This window comes from Paramisgurnus dabryanus, chromosome 6 (genome assembly GCF_030506205.2).
Source record: "Paramisgurnus dabryanus chromosome 6, PD_genome_1.1, whole genome shotgun sequence".
Taxonomy (NCBI): Eukaryota; Metazoa; Chordata; class Actinopteri; order Cypriniformes; family Cobitidae; genus Paramisgurnus; species Paramisgurnus dabryanus.
The window spans coordinates 24,327,336-24,341,487 of record NC_133342.1 but is presented as its reverse complement, the minus strand read 5'-3'; the positions used below and the strand labels follow the sequence as shown (position 1 = coordinate 24,341,487).

Sequence of the window (14,152 nt, the reverse complement as noted above, 5' to 3'; positions counted from 1 at the left end):
AAAGAACCAAAGTCAATTATTCCTCTTATACCACAGTTACCACAAACATTGGCCTGGCGCCTATTTTTAGACATTTAAAAGGTTTGGTGTGCAGTTTACAGAAAATAATCAACACCCACGGAACATTCCTCAGCCAATCAGAATAAAGCATTCAACAGGCCCGTGGTATAATATATTAATAATGCATATAGGGAAATAACGGCGCATTCACACAGGGCATAAGCGTTGACGCTTCCCATTCACTTTTAATGGGTGACGTCAAGCGTTGGCGAACTGAATTGTGGATCCGTCGGCGCCGCATCACTGCCATAGCTTGCGGCAGAAGTTAAACATTTATCAACTTTTCAAGCGGCAACGCAAGCGTCAGCCAATCAGATTGCCTTATGCAAATAACCTAGGCAGAGCCAGCCAATTACGTTTATGGAAGACCGGAGCATGTGCTGCGGCCACTATGATTGGCTGTTGGCCACGCTTCAGACAAGCCTTCCGTCAAGCGTTAACACTTTCACCCCGTGTGAATGCGCTGCAAGATGGTAATTGGACCATTATAATAAAAGTACCTATTTTCAGCAAGCAAGCCAATTGGCAAAAGCAGTCAAGGGGTAAAAAAAACTCAAAAAAGAGACAAAAAAACTCTTTCCTTGCCTTAGCCATAAGGGACCAGTTTTCATCTGACACATTACAACTGATATTCATAACAGAGGAAAGAAAGAAAGTGTTTACTGATTGCAGCTATAACTCGCACTGCTTTTGAAGTGTGCATCAGGTTTGCCATATGTCATGCTCTCTGTATATAGTATATATACAGTTAATGTATATTTATATTCTATGTATGTCTATCATGTTGTCATAGTTCCTGTCATCAGTTAAAGAGATGTGTTCTGCTTGCCTGACACCAGTCTACACAATGGAGAAAATGGTGGCAGATAATCTTATCCTACATAGCAATTGCTTTTGCTGCAAACACTGTAAGACAAAGTTAAGGTGAGAATTAGCGCTCGGCAAATGGAGATCATTCATCGTTTTGAAAAACAGAAGACAAATCAGATTTATTGTGATGCTCACAAACCCTGATTTATAATCGGAATAACAAACATCAATATTCGATTTTATTTTATGATCTATAGATGATGATCAAATTCTTATGAAAATTATATTGTTCCAATCAAACCACGAGACACCAACTTATTGATTCATGAGATTATCACTGAATTTGTACTACAAAACTTTACATACTATTATTTATTACAGCCTTCACAATTATTCAGCTCTGTATGGAGAATTCTACTGCACATCACACTACCAACAGTTATTTAAAAGAAAGGGGAACTATGATGAGGGTTTTGGCCACAAACAACACAAAGACAACTGGCTTGCGAAAACAGAGGAACCTGCTAACACGTTTCAAACAGAGACCACACATATTGACGGTCCTTTGGGATTTTCTGCTGGTGTTTTACAACGAGAAAGAGACACTCAATTCAAAAGCACTCCTGATAACAAGAACAAGCTTAAAATTACCTGGCCACCAGAAAACAAGAGGACCAAGCATAGGTCTGTTTCACAAAGCAATTCCCCAGCTTCGGGCGACTGGTCACATCGCAACCATTCTTCTATAAAGTTTAGTTCCAGGAATGATGTTGGAAAGAACAAGTTTCATTTTGGGTTAGATGACAAGGACACATCGGTTCGGTCATCCCATCATGTTTATGAGAAGTCAGTCTCTTCTTCCACAATAACAGCAGCACACTCAGAACCTGTGTATACATCTCAGCCAAAAGGTCCAAAATCGTTGCAAACGATGGCAGATTCATCTGTCCAGTTTGAAACACAGAGTAGAATTTCAATGGTTGGTATAGTCACAAATCAAAACCTAAAATCTGATACCTTCAGACACGATTCTGTAAAAAAACACAGTTTGCCAGTAGATGAGAATATTAGCTCATCAAAAACAAAAAAGACGGTTCGGTTTGCTTCAAATGTAAACACGGGTGTGAAAAACAACATGGAGATCCAAAGTGATGAAGCTGGACACCGTACCAAAAAGGCTGAACCTGCATCTGTTGTTCTTAATGATAATGCAGTGATAACAAATAAAGAGGTGATAACTTCAGGAAAAGAAGCAGATGAATCTCATGAGGAAGGTTTGGATGAAAACACGCACAATCCTTTCTGCAATGATTCTGTAAAACACCCCCAAGCTTTAGATGGGCTAATGCATAATTTACCTCAATCAGTTATACAGGACAATGCCTCACTGGATGAAAAAACAAAAGCCGATAAGGAAAATATCAGCAAGCTGAAAACAAATATAAAAAATGGTGAACTACAGGAAAATGACAGTGTAAGGTTTGAAAAAGATGCGTTTAATTCAACTAGTCAGCCGTGTGATTTGGAAGTGCCTGCTGAGATAAAGACCAAAATTGAGACGGAGACAAATTTGACCTCCAAAAATCAAACACCTGCAGATTTAATTTCAGATGAATCTAAAGAATCTCACATGTTGGATACGTCAATAAAAACTGATGATGAGAAACACAACACGAAGGCTGCTGACAAAAAGCCTATGGATAAAGCAAATAAAGGGTCCTGGTCAAAAGGAAAAAGTCCTTTTTCCAAACTTTTTACATCTGGTCCAAAAGTGAAAGAGAACAAGGGTGAGCAAAAAACAGAATGCAAAAGACCAGATGCCAAACCTAGAAATTTATTAAGCAGACTCTTATCATCTACCGAAACACAGCCAGATGAGAAGACATTACCAGAAACTGCACACAAAACCGGTGAGAAAAAACAAGAGAAAGCTGAAGAACGTGAGACCACTGCTTTGATTCAGGATAATGTTACTGTATCTTCCCCTCCAGAAATTGCACATCCAGACTGTGAGAAGGAACAAGAGAAAACTGGAGGAACAGATGGGATCACTATACTGAGTCAAAATAACTTTACTGGGTCTTTTCCTCTGACCACCTCAAAACACCCCTCTCAAAACTTACTTAGTGATGCTCCAGAAAAACTTAACAGCAGTGAATTCATTGTTTTGACTGATGGAAGCTCTACTGAGGAAACAACATCATCTCTAGATCCAGATCCAAATGAACATCTCAAGCCTCTTTCTGATGATTTGGAGGAGACTAATAACAGTGATGCTTTCATGGAAGATCTCACCTCTCAAGATGATCCAAACCCATCAAATCCAAACCTGAACTCCTCTTCATCTCAGAATGAAGATACAACTGGTCTTTTTAAAGTTTTTACACCTCAAGGTGACAACAATTCCAATACAGAAACGGTTGAATGCACAAACAGCTGTACATTCACAGACGTTATGAATTTTGAAATACTATCATTGAAGACTTCATCGATGGATATTGAGAGCTCTGCAATTCATGGAGACTCTTTAGAAAGCACATCAAGTGAAGATGCGATATTAAGTCCTGCTGTAAATTTGACTGAAGAGACTCTTGATATTTTTGGTTCAGAGTCAAACATTGAGACGTCATATGGAAACACATCAACGTTATCTAATGAAAATGAAACTAGTGTTTCTTTACCAATGTCTGTTGACCCCTTTGAAGTGAGCAATGTGCCAGCACAAGTGACAGATATCTTTGGAGGAGACGATACACTTACTGAACAATTTTCCACTCAACAGGATTTCTTTGATATGATGACAAACAATGAGAGTCACAGTCAAAACCCTTTTGAAGGAATTGCAAATAGCCAACCTGCTCCTAATGAAGTTTTCGACTTGATAAATTCAGGCCCATCAATCCTGCCAGATCCATCAAAAGTGTTTGATCAAAAAAGCTCTGGGTTAGATCTGATTCAAAGTGAGGACAATAATGTATCTGATATTGAGGGCAATCCACCCACTTCTAATCTGTTTGATCTGCAAAGCTTCTCTGACTCACAACAAATGAAGTCAAATCCAGTGGAGACTTTCGATTTTTTCAGTGATGAACAAGATCCATCCTCACGTGTGTTCAGTCAAAAAACCACTGATCCTTTTTTTGATCCTTTCCAAGATGACATGTTTGCAAATAGTACAGACAACACAGGCACAAATTCATTCAGTGTGGAAACAACACCAACCGATGCAAACCCATTTGATGATTTCACGGGGTTAGGGAGTAACAATGAAGTTAATAAGACAACAGAGAGCACCTTATTTGAAGATGACATATTTTCGACTTTAGAACCAGCACAGAATCGTTCCAGCCAATCGGATCTAACAAACACTGCCACAAATGTTGTGCTGCCACAAAATACTGAAAATGATTGGATATCTGACTTTTTGAATTAGTTTGGAATTTCGTGAAACAACTCCAATACAAGTAAACAGAAAAAAACTATGCTAAAGGAGCAGGTTTGATTTGAATTTGCTTATATTTGCATAGAATCACTACTTTTCTTTACTGCCATTTTACTAATAAATCAATGTGTAGTTCAGATGTGTGGGGTAGCATTTGTGTTTTAGATCTAAATAATGCAAGATTCTCTTTGTCAATAAAAGGTAATCACTAGAAATAATAGGAATTTTTTGTAATGTCATTAATGCAATGTAAAAATGCAGTGCAATGACCGTGAGGAAATGCACTGATATGCCATAATAATTTAATCATTTATTAAGAACACTTTATAAAGCATTCCTCTCTTTGTATGTCAATAAATCATTTAATAATGAATAAAACAATAATTCATAAAGAAGTTTACCGCATATTATTATTAATGTCACGTACAGTAGGCTATATAATATTAGGGTGAATGTGGGACAATTTTTAAATTCCACCCTCATACATGACTGGACATTTAAGAGGTCATGTGATTTTTTTATTTTTGTGATGTCATAGTTTTACTGGCATTTATGTATTTTTAGGAGACCTACAAACACTAGTCCAGGGGTCTCCAACCTTTTTGTAAGCAAGGGATCCTACAATGGATAAAACAATTTACTTTTTGATATAGTCTACCCAAACTTTTTTGTTTTACTTGTTGATCTTATTTGATTTTACTTGTTGATATGTTTTAGTATTGTTTAAAATGTTACGTAAACCAAGCAAGCTAATATAAAAATATGTAATAAATAAATATTACAATTGAGACTATTAATAGAATGTGCTTTGGCGGGCACCTCACAGACTCTGGGCAGGCTACCTGGTGCCTGTGGGCATCATATTGGAGACCCCTGCACTAAACCCATGGGTCTCCAACCCTGATCCTGGAGGGCGTCTGTCTTGCAAATTTCAGTTCCAATCAAACACACCTGATCCTGCAATCAATTTGTTCAGGGCTAGATTAAAATTAGAGGCAGGTGTGTTGCAGTAGGGTTGGAACAGAAATATGCAGAACAAGTGTCCCACTTCAGGGCTATTCACCCATACGTATTTACACAGTTGTTTGCCAGTAACTTATTTACACGCAACAGTTTGTTCATGCAAAGCACTCTGGGAAATAAAATCTGAAGGAAAAAACAGAAAAAATGTTGATGAGGATTTCTGGATCTCAGAATGCTTTGCATGAGGCTGTTATTTTATAGTTTTATTCTGTAAAGATAAAGACTTGTTAATATTTAATGTTCATTTAACTTTAAACAAACTGTTGCCAATAAATAACACATTTAAATCTACACTAAGTTGCATTACTGTGGCAAATAACAAACCACAGAAACCAAAAATATTTCAATAATGTTGAATGAGAATGAAATCATCAAAACACAGTTCGAACATTTAATAGAAATGAAGACATATAAACATCACTTAAAGTCAAGGGCTTATAACTTGGTTGCTTCGAATTCTTCACAATTCCCAGATGTTTTTCTTGTTTTTCTTTGGGAAAAAACAATAAGGTTATTTTTCCTTGACAAAAAACTATGTTTTTAGGAATTCACTGTAAAGGATATAATGCTGTAATAGTATCTACCTTTGGCCTTCAGCTTCTTCTGTGGAGTCAGGCAGCTCAGTGCGTCTCGTCTCAGGAAGCAGGAAGGCCAATAGGCCTATTTCACAATATGGCGGCCGAGACCGGATGTAGGTAGAACGCTTTTCCGGTCGCGCCGTCGCCGTCAAGGATCTCATTCATAATCATTATCATGGACCGCTAACAGCTCGTTTTTTCTCAGACATTAACTAATTTACCTAAAGTAAGAATAGCAGATGTTGTCCGTTTTGTTGATAGTTTTCAGGGAGAGGTAAGAAGATCAAAATTAGATAAAGATTCCATTTTTTGAGCGATTTAGTTTCGATTATCAAGGTAGGTATTATGCTAACGTTAGGCAGTTATCATTGCAGAATGATCAATGTTGTTTTATGGATGATTTAAAAGTTCTTAATAAAAATAATTAAAAAAAAAAGTTGTTAACTGTGTATGGTTGTGTGTGTTCAGTCACAAACATTATTTCAGGGAAAGTTGTTATTAGGGCCAGGTGTTATAGGTCGTTACAAAAGCGAGAGGAACCACATCAGCTTGAGGTAAATAATAAGTTACTGGATGTAATGGTATGTTTTCTGATAAACAGATTGTTTCCAATGTATTACTTATATCAATGTATGTATTAAAAGAAGCTAAATAGTTTTGTAATAACAGCACCAACTGCAGTTACCATTTACATAAGCTTTTACATTATAATGGTCATTGTAACCATTGTACATTGTTTAGGGCATTTAAAATTTTATTAAAAAGTTGATACTATAAATGTACACACAAAATAAGTAAATAAATAAATTAGAATGATGTCATTGTATGTTAGTATGAAATATGTTATTTTAAGTGTTTTTCCCCAGTAGATGGCAGCAAACTTTGACTAGACTGGGTCAATGCAAAAATGCAATCTTTACATGGAATTGGACTAGAAATTTTAATATTGTACAAGTAGAATTATAAATATAAAATGTAGCTACAAATACATTGTACTGTTGGGAGTAAATGGTTCAATGTACTTCTTAAATGAACAGCAAAACAAATAAATATGTAAAATACACGAAGGTCTTTCTTTCACGTTCTTCATATCACACTTGAAACCATCACCCCACCTGAACTGACGGCATACACGCTCATGTGCTGCTGGAAGAAGTTTGTGCAACCATCTTTTGCATTGCTTTATCAGACAGCACATTTTAGTAAGCTAGGCATCAAGACAGACTGTTACAGCTGCCATTGCGTGCACAAGCAAGGAAATATAAGGTAAAATATAATAAAATAAGACAACAACTCATCTTTCAAACACATTTAATAAATCATCAGTTAATCATAAAGTTGTACTAAATAGTAAATCAGCAAGACTCGGGGTGGACGCGGACTTCATTCTCCGTGAAGTGCATAGCACACACAAAACTGCTGCCTCTCCTCACTGTAAATAATGCTCACTAATCTCTTCGAGTAGCCCAGATCCAACGCTTTTTGCATTTTCATCGCTCGGAAAGCTGTTAAATGACAAGTATGGTTCTTTTTTCTTTGAATTTAAAAACAAAGGCACGCTACAAGACTGACTACTTTTAGTCTCCGCCATCGTTTTGGATAGGCTTTTACCGGAATAGCTTTCACCGGAAATGCGTTTTACCTACATCCGGTCTCGGCCGCCATATTGTGAAATAGGCCTATGCTCCACTTATTAGTGCTAAGCTGCTAAACACCACAGTGGGTATGGAAAAGTGGTAGACCTCCAACATGCCCAGTACAGGGGACAACATACTTCCTATCCGTGCGACTGTGGCACCCAGGCCGGTGACTGTCTGACTGCAATTTAACAATTATTTATTATATAAATGAATTTCAAACATTGACATCTCATTCACGCAAAGATTAGCGAATGCTTGTGCCTACCGGATAGAAGTGGGAAACAGTTCTTGAATATAAACATTGCAAACGCTGCCAGCCCCGTTCATGAGAAGTCTTCCAAATGTGGCAAGAGCAGTGACGGCAATGTAATTACCTTAAACAGAGGTTATACTTTATATCTATTACTGTTTTCTACATAAAATCATCCTACATATAATAATCAACATTCTGTGGAAAATAACCTTGATATCTATGACCATAATATTAAGAAAGGCAGCATGGAAATATTTACAATCGTGATGATAGGCTACAATATTGCAGGTGTGGTTTTGCCTGTATATGGTTTTATAAGAAGTTCATACAAAGTAACTACCTTGAGGAACTGCAATGGTCAGCATACAGAAAAGGCCTCCGATTAGGAGGGTACCCATGAAAGATGCCTTTCTTCCAACTGTCTCCAATAACCACATGCAGACAAAATGAACAGGCACCTCAGAAAGACCAAATATGAGCTGAGTGAGGAAAATATCAAGGCCAAACTTCCCCACGTTCAGAGAGAGGCTGTAGTATGACAGGCTTAGCGCACCCCTGAATATAAAACGCATAAAGTTAATTTTAAAACTTGAAGTTTGGAAATACAGAAACATATTTTTGACAAAAAGATTTTTGAAAACATAAACAATGCTTTAGGAATGAACTCACCATCCAAAAGCAACAACTATGAAATATTTCCTGAGCACATGTGAAGACAAAAGGATTTTTATGCCCCCTCTGTGAGCAGGCTTTATGACCTACAACATATCAAAAACATTCATTGTTGATTAGATGACACAAATCTTTCGCATTGGCTTAATGTGCAAAAAAAAATCAAATACACAGTGTCTTAATCAGGTCACCTTCTCCACTATTGAATCAGGAACTGCGCGTTTGTTGATCGCAGCTGCTTTCTGAATGAGTTTTTTTGCATCTGCTGTTCTACCACGGTCAAGAAGCCACCTAGCAGATTCTGGAATAAACCTATACCAGGAAACACATAAAGAGTATTCATTTATTACTTCAAAAGAAATAGTGCAAAGTAATGCATTGAAAAATGACAAAACTGCTCTAATATCATTAAATGAATAATAACTAGCCATTAATAGCAACATGCTATTTACAAATGACTGGGTCAAAAAAATCAGGGTTGTGATTTAACGTATATGCTGATTTTGGGGAGATTCTTGAAGCTATAGGAAGCTTTGGGATTTCCAAAAGCTTCTATTGTCAATAACAATTAACAAGTCAGTGTTCAGAAGTTTAAACACCCCTGGCTCTTGTTACCTTCCTGTAAATCAGTGAATGTTAGCACTTTTTGTAAAAATTGTGTACAAGTCTCTCAAATGTCTTTAAATGAATCTCAACATCATACTGTCACTATTGGGAAACAAGAATTACAAATCATGTAAACAGCCATCACTGTAAAAAGTAATACCTAAATCTAACGTATAAAAATTGAGGCAAGTGGCTGCATTGGATGTTTTAAGTTGAGTCAACTTGCAGCCTTTTTTAAGTATAATAAACACTGTAATATTACTTAATACAAACGCAACAAAATTAAGTTGAGTTAACTCATAGTTCTAGTATTACTTAGTTTAATCTACTTTTCTTGGTACAAATAACTTTTTTTGTTGTTGTTTCCATAAACATTGATTTAAACTTTATCTTTCTGTAAGATGAGGGCACAAATTGTTTATTCAATCAACGCGCCCACCCAGTTTTGTTTTATGAAGCTGTAAAGCACAACATACTTCAGTATGCAGTATATGCACAAGCACCAGTTTTCTGAACAATGGTAACTACAAAACTCAAAAATGAAATTGAAACTCTTCAAAATCTCGTAGATAAATGAACATTATACACTAACAAGTCTTTCTTTTTAGTTTAAAACACATAAAATAGCGTTTACTCTTCAAATGCAGTCCCATGCAAAGCATGCTGGGAACTATGAGTCTACATGTCTAGTTAGTTATGTTTACTAAAATCATTCATGTAGTTTCAACACAAAATTATGAAATAAATTTACTATTTACAAATTTAAGTGAATTAAACATGATAAAATGAAGCTGAATTTACTCAATAATGTGTTCATTTAGAACTACTAAAATTATTCAACTTTTTATGTTATTTTAACTCATGTTTTGATAAAAAAAAACGAGAATTGAAAATGTTTGATACCGTTTACTCATTTTATCTCTACTAAGGCACAGAAACACCTTTACAGTTCATCCAGGTAACATTGCACAGCATTACACTGCAAAAAAATGACTCTTTTACTTAGTATTTTGTCTTGTTTTCAGTAAAAAAAAACTAAAAATTCTTCAATCAAGATGTATCTTCTTGATGAGCAAAATGACCTAGGACAAAAAAATATAAACTTTAAGTAAACTACTGCTTAAAACAAGTCAAATAAATCTGCCAATGTAATATGAAAAAAATATTTAAATAAGTTTTCTTTTTTCATAAATACTTAATTCAATAATTTTTTTCTTATTCCATAGGAAACTAGACTTTCCTAGGTCATTTTGCGCATCAAGAAAATACATCTTAATTTAAGAATTGTTTGATATTTTTACTGAAAACAAGACAAAAATACAAAGTAAGAAAGTCATTTTTTTGCAGTAAGAATTGTTTGTTAGGGCTTATCTTGTAAATGTAGTTATAACCGTGTGAACATATGTAAACATCTGTTATGTCAAATATTGTATTGCAATTCCTCTTTTTTGTGTAGGTTATTTTTAGCCATTGTTGGGTCAAATATAAAAAAAATATTAATTTAAACTAACAGAAAAAAACTGTATTTTTGTATCACAGACAAATTCTGTAATTTATTGTGCCCATTATTTTACTGTATTTTTTTCCGCACCCCAGCTGCCGGAATTTACTTTTTTTTTTACAGAGTTCATCCCTTGTTGAAAAGCATAGTGTACTTTCTCATAAAACCCTGAATTAGACACTTACCATATGTAGAGTGTCACAAATCCAATTGGACCAGTCATTATAAACTGGCACAATCTCCAGTCCCTTACGTAATATACGAGGCCAACAATTACAACTTGTCCCACAGCTCCCAATAGCTGACTCCAACAGGATGCATAGGATCTCTGAGCAACTCCAACCCACTCAGTGGCTACAGCAAATAAAGACAGCAATTACAGTGATAAACAATACAGCCAGGCTGTGGTTTATGGTCATAACACTGTAGTTTTATGAGTACACTAAAACAAAAAAAAACGGGTTTGTTGAGGACACAAAAATAAAAATTTTATTTTCTAAAAAATGAAGAGTTGCTTGACAGTTTCTCTTACCAAGGATAATGCAGTTGATCCGAAATCCTCCGTAGGAAATACCTACAAAAAACTGGGATGCGACATACACATAAAAGTTCGAAGAGAGCCCAATTATGACTGTGAAAATGAGCATGAGCACCATAGGAATCTGTGTTGCCCGCTTGCGGCCTAACCTGGAGTTCAAGACAAAAAAAATACATATTTGTTTATAAATATTGCTTTTAATATATCCAAAATTGATCCTTTTTTAACATTTTAAATAAGGGCCCAATGTAAAAAAAAATGTCTTGGGCAACATAGGAGGTATACTGTAAATTGCAAACATGATTTCAGCTCTGATACTTAATCATGAAAGTCATTAGTTGAGTCTCTAAATAAAAAAAGTCATTTAAAACAGTATCAAGTTTCCATTTAGTAACACTTACAATTCTGATAAAGGGCCAAAGAGAAGACTGCCAACTAGAATTCCAGCCAATAATACGGTCTGTGCGCCCCTAAGTGAATTTACATTGTCACATACAAGATCAAACTGTAAAACAAATGGAAACAAACGAGTCACATCAACATAAAGGTTTTCTCAATGTAAACAGTGTGTCATTGCCTAAATCAGTTTATACTGAGACTATTCAATCACACTGAAGTAGAGCAATGTTGTGTTCTGACTAATGCATTGACTAAATATATGGGTAACTAAATAAAAAGTTAGCATTTGAAACAGCTCATTTACATTTATCACTGGCATTACTTACCTCTGTAACAATAGTTGACTCATACATAGTATCATTATGTACCCATCCATCAATGCAAGCTGTGGTTTCATTCAAGCCATATTCCCGTATAGCAGCGAGACTCCAATTCACAGGCTTGTACATCAGACACGGACTATAGGATCCATCCTGGAGCATGGGCACGGTCAGGTGAAGCTGCTCTTCTCTTGTCAGATTGGGATCCACTTGAAGAATCCAGTCAGTGTTGCAATGGTGGTTTGTGTCGGCATTGTTGAAGATGAGAGTGACGAAATGAAATGGCAATATGAGGTTTGGGAAGCATAGTGCCAACAAGAGAAGCTTTTGGAAAAGCCCAAAGCTTCCTATAGCTTCAAGAATCTCCCCAAAATCAGCCATAGTGGATAAAAGAAAGCTTGGGTGAGTGGTCACACTACAAAGCCATGAAACTTTTAGCAGGTGGTTACATAAAAACAATGTAAATGAATGTTTAACTGCATGGCAGTGTGAATTGGTCAAAACATCATATATAGAGATCAATGTTCAAAGGATTGTGGTAAGACAATACATTAAGAGTCAGACGTGTGATCGGTGTAAATTATAATTTTGTATTTTGGTAGATATCTGCTTAGCTTCTCAAAGATTATTAAATGAATAAGATTTTTCTACAAAATAATAACAAGTCAGTGTTCAAAAGTTTACACACCCCTGGCTCGTTACTTTCCTGTAAATCAGTGAATGTTAGCACTTTTTGTAATAGTTGTGTACAAGTCTCTCAAATGAATCTCAACATAATACTGTCAACTATTGGAAAAACAAGAATTACAAATCATATAAACAGCAATTGATCATCCAGGTAACATTGCACAGCAAAAAATAATTTTCAAGAAAAAAGATTCTTAGTATTTTTGTCTTGTTTTCACTAAAATAAAATTAATAAAAATTCTTAAATTAAGATGCTTTTTCTTGATGAGCAAAATGACCAAAGAAAATAAGTCTAGTTTAGAGACCAAAAATATCAAATTTAAGTAATTTTGTGCATAAAACAAGCAAAAAAATCTGCAAAAAAAAAATGTAAACACTAAATTCAAGAAAAATTAGCTTACCCTATTGGCAGATTTTTTTGCTTGTTGTATGCACAAAATCACTTACATTTGATATTTTTGGTCTAAAAACTAGACTTATTTTCTTGGGTCGTTTTGCTCATCAAGAAAAAGCCTCTTAATTTAAGAATTTTTAGATATTTTTACTGAAAACATGACAAAAATACTAAGAATCTTTTTATTGAAAAAAAAAAGACTTTCTTATTTAGTTTCTTTTGTCTTGTTTTCAGTAAAAATACAAAAAAATTCTTAAATTAAGATGTATTTTCTTAATGAGCAAAATGACCTATAAGTCTAGTTCTTAGAAAAGTAAATTTGTGCTTAAAACAAGCAAAACAATCTGCCAATGGAATAAAAAAAAATCTTTAAATAAGTTTACTTTTTTCCAAAAACGCTTAATTCAATAAAAATTGTCTTGTTCCATAAACTAGACTTTATAGGTCATTTTACTCATCAAGAAAATACGTCTAGATATTTTTTACTAAAAACAAGACAAAAATACAAAATATTCAAGTCATTTTTTGCAGTGTAAGAATTGTTTGTAAAGGCTTATCTTGTAAATGTAGTTATTACTGTGTGAACATATGTAAACATCTGTTATATCAAATACTCTTCTTCTTATTCAGAGCAGTACAAAAAAAATTGCAATTCCTAATTTTTTAAATTATCATTTTGCTGATATAAGCATACGTGAACAGTTTTTAAAGCAAAATAAAAGTTTGTTTATTTCCTCATTTTACATCACGTTGAACGATCATCAGAACATAAGCATGAGGCTCATGCAAATGCTATTAAGTTTTTAAACGAGAACTCGAGTGGTTTGTTACAAGCAGACAAAGAGCATAATAAATATAAACAAAAGTGCACTGTGTCATGAAACAATATAACAACGTCAACAATTAACTTGTACAGAGAGCCGTTTTATATTGGATATTATGATGCGCTTTAAAAAGGAACCATGGCGCCGTAAAATATGTCAATAAAAGCACAACACATTCAAACAAGCTTGCAGGGAAAATGACAATGTCGTTCTTTATTGATTATTATTAAAAATAATTGGATACACATGCACCGAAAACCCCAAAAGGTGAAATACCATACAGTGACCTACTGTTATCATTAACACAACATTTCAAATGTGACTGCATTGTGACAGATCATTCCTTAAAGTTCAGTGAAATGAAACATAAAACACTGAAGCTTTGAATTGAAAATGCTTAAATAT

The 14,152-nt window shown here is 34.9% G+C and overlaps 2 protein-coding genes across 2 annotated transcripts; one reads left to right on the top strand and one right to left on the bottom strand.

The window, feature by feature from the left end:
* The first annotated feature begins 658 nt into the window (after window positions 1–658).
* LOC141282297 (uncharacterized) lies at window positions 659–4,646 on the top strand. Its single transcript, XM_073814983.1, has 2 exons — window positions 659–984; window positions 1,252–4,646. Exons 1-2 carry the CDS (start codon window positions 875–877, stop codon window positions 4,301–4,303), a joined length of 3,162 nt encoding a protein of 1,053 aa, XP_073671084.1. The 5' UTR covers window positions 659–874; the 3' UTR covers window positions 4,304–4,646.
* Window positions 4,647–5,719: 1,073 nt separating this feature from the next.
* slc22a13a (solute carrier family 22 member 13a) lies at window positions 5,720–12,717 on the bottom strand. Its single transcript, XM_065275389.2, has 11 exons — window positions 11,849–12,717; window positions 11,525–11,628; window positions 11,118–11,272; window positions 10,771–10,939; window positions 8,670–8,790; window positions 8,476–8,564; window positions 8,147–8,361; window positions 7,819–7,927; window positions 7,598–7,731; window positions 5,920–5,992; window positions 5,720–5,825 (listed from the first exon to the last, which is right to left on the bottom strand). The coding sequence occupies exons 1-11, from the start codon at window positions 12,221–12,223 to the stop codon at window positions 5,771–5,773; spliced, it is 1,599 nt and encodes a 532-aa protein (XP_065131461.1). The 5' UTR covers window positions 12,224–12,717; the 3' UTR covers window positions 5,720–5,770.
* Window positions 12,718–14,152: the final 1,435 nt, after the last annotated feature.